The sequence below is a fragment of the Cyprinodon tularosa genome, unplaced genomic scaffold, assembly GCF_016077235.1.
Source record: "Cyprinodon tularosa strain WSP-4 unplaced genomic scaffold, ASM1607723v1 ctg74, whole genome shotgun sequence".
NCBI classification, from domain to species: Eukaryota; Metazoa; Chordata; class Actinopteri; order Cyprinodontiformes; family Cyprinodontidae; genus Cyprinodon; species Cyprinodon tularosa.
In genome coordinates this window covers 427,172-446,609 of record NW_024039496.1, presented here as the reverse complement: position 1 = coordinate 446,609, position 19,438 = coordinate 427,172, and the positions used below count along the sequence as shown (strand labels likewise).

The window sequence follows — 19,438 nt, the reverse complement described above, 5'->3', positions numbered from 1 at the left end:
TTGCATTTGTATAAGTTCTGTGCCTAAAACTTTAGTTTTTCTTCATCTAAGTGCATCTACATCCAAGTTGACTGTGTCCTCACATGGCCTGTGGACAACTGTTTATAGAACAGAAAAAAAGGAAATAGGAAATTACTATATTGTCCCACAGTCTTGAAATTAATAGGAATTCCTGATGTTTTTTTGTTTTTTTTTAACAATGGCTCTTTTTTGTGACTCCCTACCAGACTTACCATGGGCCTCCTGGCTGCTATTTGTGATAAATGCTCAGGCAGTATAGTGAGATAACCATGACCTGTCTGCTGTATTTCATAGTCTTCATGATGCTGGTTATTTACCTGTTTTCTCAGACATTATTCACAAAGTTATTTTACACGTTGAGATCTGTTTCAACAAAGGTGGACTTTAAAAGTCGTTGGTTAAACCCTTTTGTATTTGTGTAAAGGGGACAGCGTACGTATCCTTTTATTCTTCAGATATCTTTTTTTGCAAAAGTTCCTATATATTCACTGTACAATAATAATAGGGAAATAGTTTGTGATAGGCCATTTCTTATAAAATCTCTGCAATTAACAGAAAATAATGTGAGTTCAACAGAATATGTGAATCTATAGAAGAAAGATCTAGAAATAAGCAAAGATTTCTTAAATTAGGCATATTTACCCTCAATTATGAGTTGGTAAATGAGATGGAATGCATATTCTTTCTCTTAAAATAATAACAAAACAATATAATTAGATAATATGCACTTGAAATAAGACAATGCAATTGTTTTTTCTTATATTAAATATAAATTGTCTTGTTCCATTGCCAAATCGTTTCACTTTACTCCTGAATTCAAGAAAAGATTACTTATTTAGATTTAATTTCTTTTGCAGTGATACATATTCACATGAGATAAAGAAATCCCCTGGTTTTAAGCAATTTCCACCATTCCCACACATAAACCAGTAGATCTCTGCAGAGCAAGGTTAGGGAACAGAATGTGTTCTTCTGCTCTGCTGTTAGCACACTGAGCAGAGCCATGTGCAGTATTGACTGATGTCTAGTGCCTCCAAAAGGGTCTGACCATGACCACTCTCTAAGAAGATGGATTTTTCTTGACCCTCAAGATCGTTTTTAGAGGGACAAGACAAATATTTGAGATGTACTACGCAGCGACATTACGCTAGAGGTGAGAGGAGGTAAAGGGAGTGCAGGAGATAAATACAACAGGGGGTGGAAAAAAGAGCAAAGCGGGGAGGAAAGTGCAGCCTGCCTGCCTGGCTGACAGTTGACTCTGTTGGATGTGACTTTCACAGTCTGCTGGCGGTTTGTGTGGAAGCCATCACATCTGTGACTGGCCGTTTGATTAATGAGCCTTTCAGCTTGTCTGTGCAGTTTGAGGAGGGGCCATGGCCTTATCCCAGGCATCACTGATTTATTCGCCTTTGGAGCAAACCTCCAAGTATAACACACACTAAAATATAATTCTGAACACACATACACATGCAGACGGACACATTTACCTCTTTCACAATGTGCTTGCTTTAGACCAGTTGGCCCGGTGCAGAAACACGTGCATATGAGCATATGCCGAAGGCTGTTACTCGCCTACGCAACCTGCTTACGGCTAATGAAAACTTCAACGTGTCAGCGCCGTTCAAAGGTAGCGGCGACTAAACACAGCATGTATAACCAAGCAGACAAAAGATACATTCTGTCTGGACCAAGACAAACTCCCATCTCTAGCTGTCAGTCACAGGAGGGGACTCACAAGGGAAACAACGAGAGAAGAAAGCAGCCCTTCCTCAATGACACATCACACTCCCATGATTTTCAAAACTGGCAAGTCTTTTGAATTCATGGCCTTGCAAGACAGAGAGCCTGATGATGGCTCGAGAGCATCTCTTCTTGTTTCTCAGGCAGCAGCAGCCATGAAATGTCACTCTGACTAACCTTGAAGCCCCTTTTCTCTTGTTTGTGTTTTTAATGCCACTATAGGGTAACCAGCTGCTTGAAACCCAAATGATAACACCTTCCCCTTTAAGTCAGATAAATGATTCAGGAAACACAGGAACCGGCGCGTACATTAGCATGTACATGCCCTCACAAAGGATGCACATGTACAGTCATCACACACCTACACAGAGCCCCGGCAAACAGAAGCACAAACATTTCCTCATTCCCTGAAGCATAAAGTAAGACCATTAATCCAGACACACTGCGATCCAGCTTTTCCCCAGGTTGATCAGCGTCCGTGGAGGAAGACGAACATTCTGACATATTTGTTTTTATTTTATTCCCTGAGAAAAAAGCCCACCATATGGCAGCGCCCAGGAACAGATGGCGATTGCCCACTTTCTGAAAGCACCAGCGTCTATTGCTGCAATTTAAGGAGCTGCTCAAGCAAGAGAATGCCACAGACTGGCATTTTTCCACAAACTGCTATTGTTATGGACCTAAGGGGTAACAGAAACAATCAGAAAAATGCAGAGGAAACACTTTGTTGTTTGAATGTTACTTTATCGCTTACAATATTGAATTACTTAACCTATAGGGCACCTAGAAACCTGTTACTGTTATCTATTCACAAAACACTGAAAACCAGTGATTACAACAACAACAAAAAAACTGGTAAATGATCTGTTTTACAGGTGCACATTAATATAAACATAAATTAGAATATCAGAAAGTTTGTTTATTTCAGTACTTTTGTATAGCAAAATAAATACATATATTGATCATAAATTCCTAGGATCTATTTCAGTGGATTCTGATAATAGCTAACCAATCCTATAGTATAGCATCTTTGAAAAATGCAATTTAATGTACAAAAAAAATCAAGGAGAAAATCATTAAAAGGATATTTGTCTAGAATACTGTTAGCCTCTACAAAAATATGCTAAAGATGGAGGCTGTTCACAGTGTGTGGTACCTAATCATATTCATAGAAAGATATGTGGAAGGAAAAAGTATGGCACATAAAAGAATACAGGTAAAAGGCCTGACCAAGGCCTACTAATCAATTTGTAGCTTTTTAACAGGCTGGACTGAATCCCGGGTTCTACTGAAATTGACGCAGTTTCACAGGCTGCTCACCTTACTGCCACAATATGTTGATGCTATGGATACGCTAAATTCCCAAGTACTAAATGTACGTATATTCCAAAATGGGGATATATTTTTTCCTATGCTTACATTTATACCATTTAAAAAATATATATATTATTTTTTGAGATGCAAAATTGTGTGTACTTATCAGCTGTAAGCCATATATTAAAATAAATAAACCAGAGACATTACTCTAGTGCATCTTGAATCGATGCTATATGTGATTTTTACTTTTTCCTTATCGAGATAAATTGACCTTGAAAAACATACTAACTTCCTGAGTTGCACCTGAGTTGCAGTGTAAGACCATCACATTGTCCCATCTTTGAAGGGGTACCACTGGTGCATTACCACAAGCTCAAAGTAATAATGTCCTTGGATGATATGATGTCCATGTGATGGAGTGGAAGAGTGCCCTGTGACATACAGTATGAAGCTTCATCCCTCATAGCTAGCTGCCCCTTATCAACCAGGTCAGGGAACCTTTTCTGACATAAAGGCACACAGATATACCGGTAGTTTTACAAAGTCACCTTGATAGATGACAGTTACACTCTGACTTTTGTCTGTTGCAATAAACCATATTTTCTCTGTTTTATTTTCTATGTATGGTAAAGAAAAATGACACAAAAGACTTTGTTACAAAAAGGCCTTGCAGCACAATCGGAAGAAAGTATGAGGTCGCTAAAGCTCCTGTTAATGTCAGTCTATGAAGGTGTTGAGTTGCCTTTGACTGCTTTGCACAGAGATACAGAGAAACAGAGTTCTAAGCCCTCGCTATGGAAGAAATGCTCTTCAAAGGCTCACAAAGGACAAAGCGGATAGGTTATCCATTTTTATACCTCTAACTGAGGAGGAAATTACTTATTGTCTTTTGAAAGGTTTTATAATTTGACCTCCAGCATATATAAGGAGTAGCACAAGTTGGAACAATGGACACATTTCAATGATCAAATTGTGTTACCTAAATTAATCTATGTATTACTCATCCTTTGGTTTTCTGTTTCAAAATTAAACAAGAAAAAAAAAGATCTTAGAGAATGTGAAATTCTAAAAAAATGAATAGTAAATGGTTTAAACAAAGACATGCTTAAAGGTAACGCCTTGATTTTCTGTTATCATGACGTCATACATACTCCTCTTTGTTTTAAAAAAATATAAATATAAAAAATCTAACTGCGAATGTCTGGGGGACAGTGATTCGCCTACATGTTATGAATGCTGGCTTACCATAACAAATTATGAACAGTTTAGTTTGTGCCTTCAAGTTGTTTGCCCATAGGAAGACGTTACTTAGATATAACCTAACTGAATATCTTCAGGACAGCTCCAAATGACACAAAACTTATATGGCTGAGTAGAACATGATGTAATAACGTAAATTCAAAAGGCCAATGTAAAAAAACCGGTGTTCCCCTTTAATAAAGTCTAAAATTGAACATTACCTGAAATCATGGTCTGAATGAACATCCCACCATTGACAGAGGATGTTTTGATTAGCAGCTGTCTCAATGTTAAACTGGACATATTCAGTGCTATTAAATCAGTAAACACTTTGATCCTTTATTTACCAACAACATCCATTTCTAATATGTGCTCATCATGACAAGGTCAGTTGGTGGGGTTCTGTTTACTGCCCATAACTGGGCAATGAGCTGAGGCGTCAGTGTGGAAAAAGGGCAGCAGAGGCAAACAACATAAAGAACCAGGAATACACTTCTACCTAAAAGACCAATTAACCTGGCATGTATGTCTTTAGACTTTTGGAGGAAATTGGAAAGAACCCAGCCATGTAGAAAGATCCTAGCCAGGATTTAAATGTAGGATTTTTTTTTTTTTTTTTTTGCTGCAGTGCAGAAGTGCAGAAGTGTTATTGACCTGGGGAAGGTTTCACACCGTGCCTTCCAAGGCCTTTCGTGGGGGTCTCTGCTGAGTACAGGGGGCAGTGGATGTTATTAAGGCCAATGTAGTCCTTGTATACCAAAAACATAATTTTCTCTGTAGTATATATGAGCATGACTTTGTCAACGCTGTAACCAGTCAGTGATCCCGACAATGACATTTATGAATGGGATGTCAAAGCCAGTCAAGGACAGCCTCATCCTTACTCTTTGCGGATGGTGCGGCTCTGTTGCAGTCTTGGGGCTTTGACCTTCAACATGCACCTAAGCAGTCTTCACAAGGATAAACATAAAAAGGTCTACCTGCAGCAAATGTGCTTCAAATGTAAACATCTTGGTGCCTTGGTAGGATGGAATGTCTATCATCTGCTGCGCTGCAGCAGTCAGTCATTGATGAAGAAAGAGCTAAACTAAAAAATGAATAAATACATTCTGACCCTCACCTACAGTATTAAGATATATGGATCATGTCTGAAAGAATGAGATCCCACATCAAAGCGGCCTAAATTCCCTTTTTATTTTTTTTGTGGTTGGGATCTGCATTGAGGATAAAATGATGAACTAGCATCTCAAAGTAAAGTTGCAACATAGAGTTGGTTAGTGCATCTGATCAGGATGCCCTCAAGCTGCCTTCTTGTAGGGGTTATTGAAAATATAGGGCCCAGTGGTAGGAGACCATGGGATAGACACAACTTGCCAAAAGAACTATAATCTCTTATGGCCTGGAAACACTTGGATCCCAAGAATAAACTGGAAAGTGTTGCTATAGAGCACGGGTCACCAACCTTTTTAAGGCTTAGAGCTGCTTCATGGGTACTTAGTCATAGGAAGGGCTACCAATACTGACCAATGAACTGGAGGAGTCAGCTTTTTCCTAAATTTTATTCATAGTAAACATTTTTATTGTGTACTTTTAATTTCTAGTTTTATTTTAGATATTTTCATTTTGAAATCCCTATGAATGCTTATAGAGTATGCTCTAGGAGATTAATGTGATGAAATGCTCTATAAATTATTAAAATAGAAAAGCAATAGAATAAAACAAAATCTCAAACTCTGGTGAGTTTGTGGTGTTTTCAGAAGTTGCTGAGGGCACCCCATGTGGTCCATGAGGGCCCCTTGGTGCTTGCGGGTACCACGTTTGTGAACCCTCTTATAGAGCAAAAGGCAGAAAAAAAATGGATTTCTTTCCAAAATATATTTCTATTGATAATAATTTGACTTGCCATCACTAAAACTAAGTTAGTCAGCTTTCTGTTTTTCAGTTGATGTATAATTCAGCTCATTATCATTAATTTCTCCGACCACCAAGTCCCCATTTAAGGTAAACAACCCTCCATCTTCCTACACACACGCCTCAGAAGCCTGTGTGAAATGGAAGTCAGGTCATCCAGTCAGTTACTCAACCCTGGGGGTCCTGTGGTATTAATCAGTTGAGTTTCTGCTGAAAAGCTCAATCTGCAGATGATGGATGAGCCATCATGCTGAGGGAATGGAAATGACAGGTGACAAAGAAGGACACACACACCTGTATAAATTGACTATTCCTCCTGTCTGGCCCTGATGCTACACTGTCAAGGTAGCAGTGTGTAAGTGTATGTATATGCATGTGGGTGGGTGTGTGTATGTGTGTGTTTGGCTGGGATGGGTGTGCACATTTGTGTGCAAAGGATTGAATGTCTCAGCATGTGTCCGGCTGAGCTAATGAAGTCATCTGAACTGTGATTTAACAGCCCTGGTTTAAAAGCCCGGCGCCCTTAACTCATAGCCTTGCTCCATTAGAATGTGACATAAAACCTGGGCACAATAACTGTCCTGCCACTATGACAATATATGGGGGGGGCAGTGGGCCACTCTGCTAACTCACAAAAGCTGGAGAGGAAAAAATAACATCATCTGTGTAAAAAAAAAAAAAAAAAAGATACGTCATTCAAGGACACTCAAACTTTTAAGATGCAAAAAATAATGTAGATCCTGGAGGATCATAATGATTGATTCTACTTTATTCAACTCAAACATTTTATATCTTATCTTAACCTTTACAGTTAATACAATCGTACAGATGAAACTCAAGATATTTGTTTATCAGGAAAATTCTTAGTTATAAAACCACTTTCTTCACTGCAAAAACAATCCAGAAATAAGTAAAAAATGGCTTAGATTAAGTATATTTAGCCTTAATTTGAGCAGGTAAATAAGATGATCTGCCAATGGAATGAGTATTTTCACTCTTAAAATAAGATAGTTAGATAATATTTACTTGAAATAAGACGATAAAATAGTTTTTTCTTATTTTAAAAGGAAATTGTCTTGTTCCATTGGCAAAGTGTCTTACTTACCTCCTCAAGTCAAGGAAAAACGCACCTATTTTAAGAAAAAATAACTTATTGAGATTTCTATTTTTTGCAGTGTTCTGTTGACATCAGATTAAAAGATTATTTTTTTTTAGTAAATAAAAATAGTCCCAAAAGATAAAGCTCATTGTATAAATGTATTCAGCTAGCAAGGCAGACTCCAGACCTGACAACCACTCACTAAGCAGCTAAGTTAAGCTACAAAAGAACATTGCTAAAGAAGTTGGCTGTTCAGAATCATGTATGCAGGGATATGGATGGAAAAAGTGAGTACTTGCAAAAGATAGTTTGCAAAAGATCTGTGCTTCAAGAATCACTGCACAGATGTACGAAGGGGGCTGAAACAGACGCAACCTGCCTAATAATCTGCATATCTCTATAAATATAAATGTATTTATGATTGTAATTAAGGCTGAGTGAGTATGGCTTATTGGAAAAAAAAGGTTACAATGACTAAATATCAATACATTTACAGCTTACAGTACATGGTTTAACCAGTTCCACCCCAGAGAGAATCTGTGAAGTAATTTTAAGAGAAAGAAGGAGGACACCAGATTTTACAACGCTTAACACAACCTGGGCGTCTTTAACACTTCTGCATATCCTCCGGTTGATTAGTTTAAATGCCATGAGGCACTGATGCATATATTCACGCTAAAGGGACAATGACAGAGTATTGCATTTGTATATATTGTAAATCACGAGGCACATTTTTAGGCTGGCTGACTTTTTTGTATGAAATAAAATCTTGTTGCTCTCATGCAATATTTCAATATTCTGGGAAGCTTAATCTGAGAATTTTATGCTGTAATGAACTGTAACCACTTTAACTATCATCAATAAACACTCAAAATATTGCATATCACTATGTATTGAACAAATTTTTTCAAGTTTCTCTTTCTAAACTCGATCAAACTAGCTTTTTAGTGTTTTATTGAAATGCACTCGTGTAAGACTTCGTGTATGCTCAGACTTGTACAGAATCAAAGTGGCATAAGACTAATTGTTGTGTTTTTTAAAAACAGCAAAATAAATTTATTTTAATTTTCTTAAAAAAAAAAAAAAAAGAAAATAAAACTCAACGAATGACATATCCATGTCCCTATCTGTGAGTCAGGAACAATAGCTCAAGAGATATTTTTCAGCCACTCATGGATCTATGGAAAGGTTTGACGGATTACATGTCAGCAGTCATGGGAACCAACTTCATGCTTTCTTTGAGTGACTCAGGCAGAACTGAAGCCATTCTCCAAATCCTCCATGAAATCCACTCCTCTGGTTTAACAAACAGAGCTAATGAGGCAAATGACAGCATAAGACACTTTGATACCAGAAGATTAGGGTAAATTATATAACTTGTAACACCCCTCCATCCCTATTACTGTATTCCTCGTATTTTCTTTTAGCTCCTCATCAAAAGTGACTGTCGTCTCTTAACATGTCACTCAATATCTCAAACTGGTTCAATCTTTCTATTGCTCAGACCTTTTGCTATCTTACTTAATATCCACCATATACAGTTTCTATTCATGGATGCCCTAACCCTAATTTGGCTCAGTCAAGCTATGACAGCCTCTATTTTAACATGCAACAAAGCAGCAAGTAAGGAAGGAGAAGAATGGGTTATGCGTATGTGGGAAGATGAGGTAGAGTCATGAAGGCGACAATGCTCCTCACAGCACAGCACAGTAGTGCGTACTTCACCCTTATTAGGCCCGTGTCCTTGGCAGATGCAGAGCTTGCCCTTTGTTAGAAAGGTGTGTGTGTTACAATGGCAGTGATTTAGAATGGATTGGGCGTAGGCGTGGAGACAAGGTGCAGTAGCCCCATAGCTCCCTGATAGCTGGCAGTGTGACAGCTGTGAATGGAGAACAGGGAACAGCCTGAAGTACTGCAATCTAATATGTGTCACATACCTGCATAAATATTTATGTCTGTTGCAGAGCAGGAGGGGAAGAGAGGAATGGGAGGATGGGACAGAAGAGGTGGTCTTAGGTGAAAAACTTCAGTCAGGTGACACTGAGATCTGAGCCAGCCAGTCTTTATCCATCATCCAGCTAATTTTATAGTCCTGACATTTCCTACTATACAATCAGGTATAACACATGCATGTAATCCAATTTACAGTGTCTGAGATATTTAGAAACAAATGGAACAACGATGTAAAAACCTTTATTTGGAGATGAACACAGATGGACACTTGGAATTTAAAAAGTCCAAGTTTTGAATTCTTCTATTGAGTGGGGGAAAAGCCCAAGTTGGGTCAAATCTATATATCCCCAACGCCTACTTTAAAATAAATGTAACTGAAATTCTTCTCTTTACTTATTAGCTTCATTTCAAAAGATGCTTGACAGGAAGCAAAACAGAGAAAAGGGAGAAACAGGCAGTATACTGTAGGGACTCTGGTGAGGTAAAAAACCGAAGGGAGCTGCATCAAGCCCTACAGCCTCCGCCTATGTAGCAGCTGTTTTACCAGGGCACCTTTCTTACTTTTTTTAAGCTTTTTACAGTGTCTAGGAACTAGTAGCTAATAATGTTTTACTTTTTGTTTCCTTAGTTTTTATATATGACATAAAACAAAGGCCCATTTACCTTATCTACTGGCCACAAACCACTCAAAATTACTGTAATAACATCATAATAAACTAGCAAATATGACTCCAACATTCATTGTTGTCAATGGAAACGCTTTGGCTTTTATTGATCAGAAAAAGTTATGAATGAGCAAAAAACTGTTTCAGTGTTTTGTTTTATTCAGTTCAACCAAAACCAAGACAGAGAAGACATACTTTGAAAGCCAAACAACCAAAATAATATATTCAATTCAGGGCACACAGGGCTGAAGTTTACTGATCAGATTCCAGCTTTATAGTGCAAACTTAACCCTGTAATGCCAAATGTATCGTATTTGATACATACGGTTTCTGAAATGTTTTGCATCTGACACCTTTTGCATAATTTAATGGTAAAAATTTTGCTCAAAATCCTATTGTACACAATCAGATATACCTGATAACAGAGGGCAGAAGACTACACAAAAAATAATCTTCACTTATCGCATAGTAATAAGTTATTAATATAAAATATGTATTTCTGTTTTTTCTTTTTACATATTTTGTTAAAAGGCCAAATAAGGAATTCAAACCAAAAAAAGTTATTTTCTGTTTTGTTTTATTCTTGGATCAGGCTTTAAAGGGTTAATGAAGCCTCTGTTTGTGTCGGAGTACGAGCAAAAAAAATCATATTATAAATTTAAGGCACCTATTTGGAGCCGATTTTAAACTGCCTGAATCAGTGATGAATGAAACAGGATCATGGTCTTACCTTTGACCATAAATGAGAATATCATTTCATACAGACAACATGGACATCAGCTGAAATGGTTAATGGAATTTAAGTCTTTTTAGCTCAGACATCTGTATTTAGAGCCCACTTCAAAGATAAAAGCCAAAGAAAGGTGTATATATCTTAAAGAAAGAAACGTACCTGTTGGTTAAAAGGCTTTTGAAGGTGACCTGACTCATGCCCTCGTATGCTGGCAGCAGCCTCAGCCAGTCCCACGTCCAGTCAACCACTTCGCTCTGTTGATGTATGAGGAAAGCGTATTCTTAGTTATTAATCAGGGTTAATACTATCAGTGCATTACTGCTCCAGCTGGGACCCCACTAACAAAGGAGGAGGGGGGGTACTCCTGCGCAGGCCGCGACATTAGACGATCAATCATGTCCACACAAGAAGGTTTTTATTCCAATAAGACAGCAATTAATTTATAAAGCCATTTCGGGGGATGTAGCCATCATTTATAGAAAGATAAATCAATTTTTGGAGTGAGTCGTTACTCTTCATGCTTTTCTTTTTTCCTTCCAATCTTCAGTGGCAAACTGCCAACCCCCACTTTTTTGCCCTGTATATGTTTCTTTTGGGCACTGACAAAAACAGAGATACACATAAACAACCACACTCAGAAATGTGATCACGAGAAGGAAAACAACTCAGACAGCTTTTATTCATCCATGTTCAAGTTTTATTGAGAAATTAAGAAAAACTCCACATCCATCCGTTCTTCTATTCGTCCATCCATCCATCCATCCATCCATGCATCCATCCATCCATCCATCCATCCATCCATCCATCCATCCATCCATCCATCCATCCATCCATCCATCCATCCATCCATTTTAATTCTTCCTCTTGTGGTTGATTGATGGGTGTAACTGGTTTTCTCCTCCTTCCATTTTACTTGACAAACAACACTGGCACCTGAGGCAGCAAAGGCATTTTAATCATTCCCTTAATAGGGTGTTTCTATGCAAAGCTATGCAGCCTCTTGCGATAAGCCTAAAATGGGCCAAGTCTTAAGATTAAAGCATGCCTGGTCTTTAAAAACAAAAGCAATGAGAACAGCTAGGATATAAATAATAGCAGACTTTAAAAATATATTTAGCTGCATGATAACATCTGTTAGGGAAGCACCTCATTAATTGTTTTCTTTGGCTTTAACTGTATTTTTAGAGAGCTAAAACAGAAAAACAACCAATGTTACGTGTAGCTAGGACATATCGCCTTAAATAGGATCATACAGTAAGCTAAATAAAGTGGCTTAAAGAAAAGCTGTTATGCATGTTTTATAATTAAGCCTATATCTTATGTCATTTGCAATGGATTTTATGGAGTGTGTAAATCTGTAGGTCTTTTTTTCAACAAGCTTTTTAGATTTACCGATTGATATTTGGATCATTCCTTTTAGTAAAATAGTTGTAGCTTAGTCGGAATCAATGGTGAGTGTTTTGGTATAGCAATTACATAAGTCTGAACTTTCAAACCACAACAGGACATTATTGCAAATGAAAATTATTTGATATTATCCAGTTCAATATATTTATAAAACACAAATTCATGTCACCTCAAGGCACTTTATAAAGTCAATAAAATAATACAGAGAGATTGATTAAAAAGTGTCTTATAAAAGTAAACCTAGGAGATTGCATCAAGTCACTGAGTTATAACCTTGCCTACAAGCTGAATTCTTCTGTTTTTTTGTCTGTTCACAAACACACGAGAATCCATCTTTTTTCGCTACTGTTTCACCCGTTTAGACCATCCCAAAACAGGTGAGCTAATCACGCAGCAGAATCATGATTCAAGGCAGGACATATAGATGCCTTGCAGTGGATGTCCCAGACGTTCAAATCTAGCGGCGACCATAAAGTCTACTTGCTCTGGTCCCCTGAGCGTAAAAAAATGCCCTCCGTATGCTGTGCAGTCAGGCGCACAGCAAAAAAAATAAATCTAAATAAGTAATTTCTTCTTAAAATAAGTGCATTTTTTCTTGAATTAAGGATTTAAGTGAGACCCTTTGCCAATGGAACAAGACAATTTACACTTAAAATGAGAAAAAACAATTGCATTGTCTTATTTCAAGGGCATTTTATCTAGATACCTTATTTTACAAAAAAAAACTCATTCCATTGGCAAATCATCTTATTTACCTGCTCAAATTAAGGGTAAATACCCTTAATTTAAGACTTTTTTACTCATTTTGAGATAATTTTTGCAGTGTGTGGCAATAAAACAGGTTACCCAAATAATTATTATTGCCGCTTACCTAAAGAGAATGTACGTCATCGGAGTTGGCTGTCAGCGATCAGAATGGCTGACTGGATGGGGGCTGCAGTTAGCCGTCTGTCCAGTGTACATTTCATATCAGGCGAGTGTCAAAACAAGTTAGGAAAGCTAGCTTAGGCTGCTGGATTTAATGTGTTGAACAATTTTTTACGCTTTCCGCCAGAGTATGAGGACAGGTTTTAGTGGTTCGTTTTTTTGACAGAAGGCTGACAGAAAAGGGGTTATGAGAGAGGGGGAGAGACATGCGGGAAAGGACCACAGGCCAGATTCGAACCCTTTGTATGGACTGTGTCAAATAACGCTGATTTTCTCTGTGTGTTGTTTAAGCTCACTGGGATTTAAATGAGAATAATCCATTCTGGTCAGAGGGGAAGCGCCTCAGAGCTAAGCAAAGTGTTTGGATCTCAACATGGAGTTCATAAGGTAGAATGGTTATGACGTCATGCTTTTGAAATGCATCAGTAGATGAAAGGAAGCAATTTCTGCCGAGCCCACAGCTGAAGCAAAATAAACATGGCAGCACAGGAAGACACACGCATATCTGCTGATATAACATCTGTTTTGTCAGAAACCACAATGTTATCTCTAAATCATGAGCAGGGAGGAGGGTGTTAGAAGTTTAAGTTGTGGTTGTTTCTATTGTGCCTGCTGCTAACGACATTTTAATTTGTTGCTGTGATCGTTAAAATTAAATCTCAGTAGGCGGGGACTAGGTGTTGCTTAACCTAATCAGTTTAGAAAGTTCTGCTGAATGTCTCCCCTTTCCCCTAAACAGATTTGACTGAAATAGTCCCAGATTAATGATGTGTGGAACTAAACCAAGAGTTCTACACAGTCAGTCTGGTTTCCCAGGTTAACTGACTTACTGAAGTCTCTCTTCCTGGATGAGCACAGAGGACATTTTCTTACATTGTTTCTTTGACCTGACCTGGCAGCAATTACTCATAGCAAACATGCACATTGCAACAGTGGGGAGGAAAAACTCCCTGTTATTAGATAGAAAAAGAACCAGTCTCACTGTGATTGGTCTTCTGTCAAGGCTGACTGGGGGGTTTAAGACGACAGAACAGGAACAGAAAAGGAAAACAGAACCATGGATCCAGATATTCAATCAATTTTGAAAATGAAGCTTCTCCAATCTCTTGAAGCCTCCAACAGGTTTTCCTGTTGATGCCCCCCCCCCCCCTTATTTTGTAGGTAAAATCACAAAGACCAGAGGCTGAATTGAATGCACTGGGGAGTATCAGAGTAAAGGGGATTGAAAATGTGCTACAATGTAGTTTACATTGTTATCTTTGGAAAATATATAACTTTTCATCCTTTTTAAAGATTTTTTCCAGCTTTAGCTGAAGTGTTTTGTAATAATTTGTTACATTATGCTGATTATGGCATAAAATAATCTCATTACATTGCATCGTAGTCTGTGGGGGTAAAAGGACAAAATGTAGAAAAAGGGGTTTAAAAACGGAAACTGAACATCATGTTGGCACCACTGAGGATGGATTTCCAAATATACTGTAGAACAAATTTCAAAGCTCAAACAAATTGCTCCGTTAGATAGAAATCCACCTTTACTATTTTTATGAAAAGAAAAAAACCTCCATATTTCCAACTTTTTCAGCTTTCTTTTCTTTCTGTCAGCAAAAAGGGCCATGCCAGTAAAAGGCAGCAACCTTTGGGAAATATGAATGAGCTAAAAAGCTCAGAGAGTGCTATAGCTCAATAAGCAATGAACAGATCCTAACCTTCAACATTAAGCATCTGTCCTTGGTTAAAGTTAAATGACTGATGCAATGACAAAGGAGTGAAATGTTGAAGCTGACTTGAATAGTGAAATAATTCATAAAAGAAATAAAGAGAAAAACATATTATGAAGTGTTTTAGTGCTACAAAAAATTATTAAAAAGCTTAAGCTGCCAAACAAACCTGATCCAGCTTCTTCTTGCCAATATGGTCGTACTGCAGGAGCGGGTTGAAGGAGGCAGTGGAATCAACACACTCTGGACTGACATCAAAATTCACTGTGAGAAATGAGGATTCCGAGCTTCCAGTGAGTTTGGACATCAGAAGTTCCTGCATCCAGGATATGAGCCGAAACAACAACACAGAGGAAGGACAAATTATCAATTGACAACACTAGTTAGCCAAAAGAGTCGGTTTGGACATGGACATAAGACACTATTGATATTATAAGTTTTCTGATGGCATTTTAGCAGAAGGGTTTTTATCAAAAATATAATTATTCTGCACAAATAAGTAATAGCTGTAATAACCATACATGTAAAAGGAGTTTCATGGGGCCCCCCAGGAACTTGGGGCCCAAGGCAATTGCCTAGTTTTGCCTAATGTTAAATCAACCCCTGCCATATATAACATAGAGATTATTATTGAAATGTATTTTAATACTTATTAAGTATGGATGGCCAATGAAACAATTCATATTTACATTAATACTCCTCTCAGAAGCATAAACAGTCATAAAAGCCTCAAAGTCATAATTTTTTTCAATTTAACTTCTCCTTAAAACTGATTCCCCTTATTTCTTCAGGTGTCTCAGAAGAAATAGAGTTGACATTGTTGGGAACAGGCTGCCCTGCTGTTTTATGCAAACCAAGACACCAAGTTCAACTTGATAAAGCCTCCAAGGCTTCTACCCCTGCAACTTACGATCTGAACAACACATTTCTATACCAATCAGGTTACTCATTTGAACTCAAAAAATCAACAATGTCCAAGGTAAGATAAGGTGAGGCAATCAACATAACAACACACTGTTTTATGTTTCATGAAACAATCAGGCTAATTTGTACTCCATTTGTTTTATACGTAGAAAATCAGGGAACTAGATGTCAAATTACTTCAGACTGTTTGAGACTGTAAAAAACCTAGTAAAGCTTCAAATTATATAAAACAAGATTACAAAAACTGTATTGTTGAATCCTGTTTATTGGATGGATGGATGGATGGATGGATGGATGGATGGATGGATGGATGGATGGATGGATGGATGGATGGATGGATGGATGGATGGATGGATGGATGGATGGATGGATGGATTGATGGATGGATTTTTTTAATGTGCCATTGAATTTTTACTATGGAAATTTCAATCAGTTTTATTTAGACCATATAAGTACATTTTGCATGTATTATTTTTATTGCTTTCATTTCAAAAATAGTTTTTTTTCCCTATAAACATCATACTTCTTAATCATCCATCTCATGTGACTGAACATCCTGCCCAAAGAGAACCCCCAGATGGTTTGCACTACTGAGGTCACCTGCACATGATGACATCAAAGCATAGAGACTACACACAAGCAGGAACACGTTTTTTTTCACCCCTTCCTGAACAGCCTGCGGCCTCAGGCCAGCAGCCACCTAATTGCTGGGGAGCATAGGCGCTTCCCTACCTCATTGCCTTGGATGATGTGATAGATCTGCCTCAGGTAGAGGCAGCCACCTGCTTTGTGGCAGACCTCCAGCAGCATCAGGCCTATTTTCTGCTCAGTCAGTTCAGCTGCAGCAGCTCCCCTCTCTGCTCCCTGCTCAAAGATGCTAAGAGAGAAACAGAAGAAGACGAGGTGAAGGAAAACAACAAGGACCACTAAAACGTGCAATTTCACACTTCTGAGCTGAGAAAGTATTTTCCAGATAGGTGGAGAATCTGGAAATTTGTGACTTTGGTGTAAAATCCCTATAGTCAGTGTAATTTGACTGACTATAGGGTTGTCTGTATTACTGTTATAAAAGTCTATTCACAAGAGAGAGTTGGAAACTTTAACTCAGTTTTCATCAAATAAGGACAAATAAATACATCCCAAATCTTTTAAACAACTTGGCTTTGTGTCAACTGTTTTAGTGGACCATCTGTTCTATAGAATAACTTAGTGCATCTCCTGTGGCCTACGAAAAAATCTGTATGCAATTCTACAAACACATTTCAACTACAAAACAAAGAAGGGAATATTAAGGAGCAAGGGTGAAAAAAAAATCCCTAAGTTTGCAGAAGATTTAGGAAATGTTGCATGAACATGTGCTATATCCATCCATCTATCTTCTCCTGCTTATTCCATCAGGGTAGTGGTGGCGCTGGTGCCTTTCTCCGGCAGTCTATGGGCCAGTCTATCACAGGGCAAGATAAGAAAAAAAACACACCAACTCACAACTAAGGACAATTTAGAGATGCCAGGTAACCTAACAGTCATGTTTTTGGACTGTGGGAGGAAGCAGGAGTCCCTGGAGAGAACCTATACAGAAACTGGGAGAACATGCAAACTTAATGCAAATGTGGTTTATCTGATAGACCATACAAAGTATTTTTTTAGCCATGACATGGCAGGACTACGATCAAGTTTTTTTTCTGAAGTTTCACAATAAAAATTCTGTAAAATAATGGTGAGCATAAAGTTACTTTTGATGAGGTTACATAAATGTAATCCTTGAAGAAAAGTATTGGAGGATACAAAAGACCAGGATGGAGATTCACCTTCCACCAGGACAACTATCCTCAACATAAAGTTAAAAACTACAGAACTAGATAAGTTCCTCCGTAGATTATGAACCTATGAAGCCCATTAATGAGCTGGGGCTAAAACTGCAGCAAAAAAGATGGTTCTTTGCTTCAGGGGGGTTAAAATATACACACACCATACTTTTCAAATTTGTGTTAATAAAATGTTTTAAGAACCACCAGTGGATTCAGCGATGTACTACATCTGTTAAGTACTATGAGCAACAGTCAGTAACATCTTTTATAAAAGTCTGGAAGCAGTTGATCTTAATTTCAGCTTTATTTTACCTATACACAAGTGAATACATAAAAACAAATTATAAAGTATTTAACAACAAATATTTCCTTGAGATACTAAAAGAAAACCGCACCAGATGATCCCACTGCACTAAAAGAATCAGTTTGTGTGTGTTTTATTTAGGACCTGAATGCGTAATTGTATGTCAAGGTCCTCAAGTATATACAGTTCCCAACCCTGGCATACGCCCACTTCATTTCTTGCCCTTTCTGTATGGATGGCTATCACACCTCCGTCCGTCAAGTCTTCTCTTTCACACACACTTCCTGTCATTGTTTCCTTTCTCGTCCTCTTTCCCCTCTTCCTCTTTGTAATTATAATATGGCAGAAGCTGTGTCGCCTGTCAGCCAGCCATTGGCTGTTTGACATTGAGGGTGGCAAAAAGAAGAGGAGTCCCGTCTTGTCCATATACATCGCCTCATTCTTCTGCCTGGCGGCCCGACTGGTGGTGTTGTCGGCGGTGGCGGCTGTGCATCCGTGTCAGCACCTGCGCTGTATCCTTTCCTGTCCATCACTGTGCAGGTGAAGCAGATGATTGGATTCAGTCAGCGGGGTGATTAATGAGGGCCCCTCCGGATTTGGGACAGCCTATCAATCATGTCATTAGGGCCAATGTGCCCTGAAAGAGGCAGACCTCCGCCAAGGAATAACTGCATTCATCTTCATCTGTGTATGCATCCCGTCAGCCCAGCCAGGGTCACCATGATGGAGAACAATAATCTTCTCCTCTACAAATTACTTTGCAAAGACAACGTGGGTGGTGCAGTAAGTGGGAAGGGGGGATTACAGTGGGCAAAGGGAAAGAGGAAAGTGAGATGAGAAAAGGGGAAAGGGGCTTTTACAGGGGGCAAACGTCCGTTTATGGGGGTTTCAGTCCAAATATGATGCTAGCAGAAAAGGGGCTGCATCCTGTGGAGTTATTAAACACAACGGCTCGCTCTCTGCCTAACAGTGTTCTCTGATTGTTTACAAGTCAGGCGTCACTTTCCTGTGAAGGTTAGTTTAATGAATAGTAATGATCTCACTGAATGCCTCCGACAGGTGATACATAATCACTCTTCTTTCACTTTTACACTCATCCCCCCTCGCTCTGACGCTCTATGCTGCCCCATCTGTTCCCTCTCTTTTTTTCCTCCACCTCTCACCCCCTCTTCATCTTACTGTAACAGGAGGGCCTTTTACTAGGACCGCTTGCAGCCTTACTAAATGTTTTCATCTGTTCATTTACTCAAAGTTGTTATGCCACTAAATCGCCTTTTCATGAGGACAGATGCATCCCGAGCTTGTTATGATGAAGTGACCAGTCAGAGACCGTGTTTCTGGGAACGAGCTACAAAACGGAGAGCCAAAGGTCACCGATTGACCCAAAATGAAAGCTGGATTCCCATCATCCTACACTGGAGTTCTCGTAGGCCAAATGGTACGTCCACCACATCACTCAGCAAAGCAAACACATCTGAGATGCATTGATTTTACTCAAAGCTTTTAAATGACAAATTAGCCCGATGATGCAATTCATCAACCTTTGAATGCTCAATTAAAAGAAAAAGTAAATTTATTTTTTTCGTCTTTAATGTCAAGTCCCTAAAAACGTCATCAGTCAGATGGATCAGTTTGACCCTCCTAGTGTCAGCCCTCAGCCTCCATCTCA

At 38.5% G+C, this 19,438-nt stretch overlaps 1 protein-coding gene across 2 annotated transcripts in view; it reads right to left on the bottom strand.

The window, feature by feature from the left end:
* kiaa0825 (KIAA0825 ortholog) overlaps positions 1-19,438 on the bottom strand; it is a 168,425-nt gene that overhangs the window by 87,219 nt on the left and 61,768 nt on the right. The window contains exons 20-22 of one of the 2 annotated variants that reach the window (XM_038269873.1): positions 16,390-16,534; positions 14,903-15,049; positions 10,838-10,932 (exon numbers count right to left, since the gene is read on the bottom strand). In XM_038269873.1, the coding sequence (XP_038125801.1) occupies positions 10,838-10,932; positions 14,903-15,049; positions 16,390-16,534 (387 nt within the window). Of the gene's footprint in view, positions 1-10,837; positions 10,933-14,902; positions 15,050-16,389; positions 16,535-17,788; positions 18,302-19,438 lie in introns of those variants that run through there. The other variant, XM_038269874.1, reaches the window with a different exon arrangement.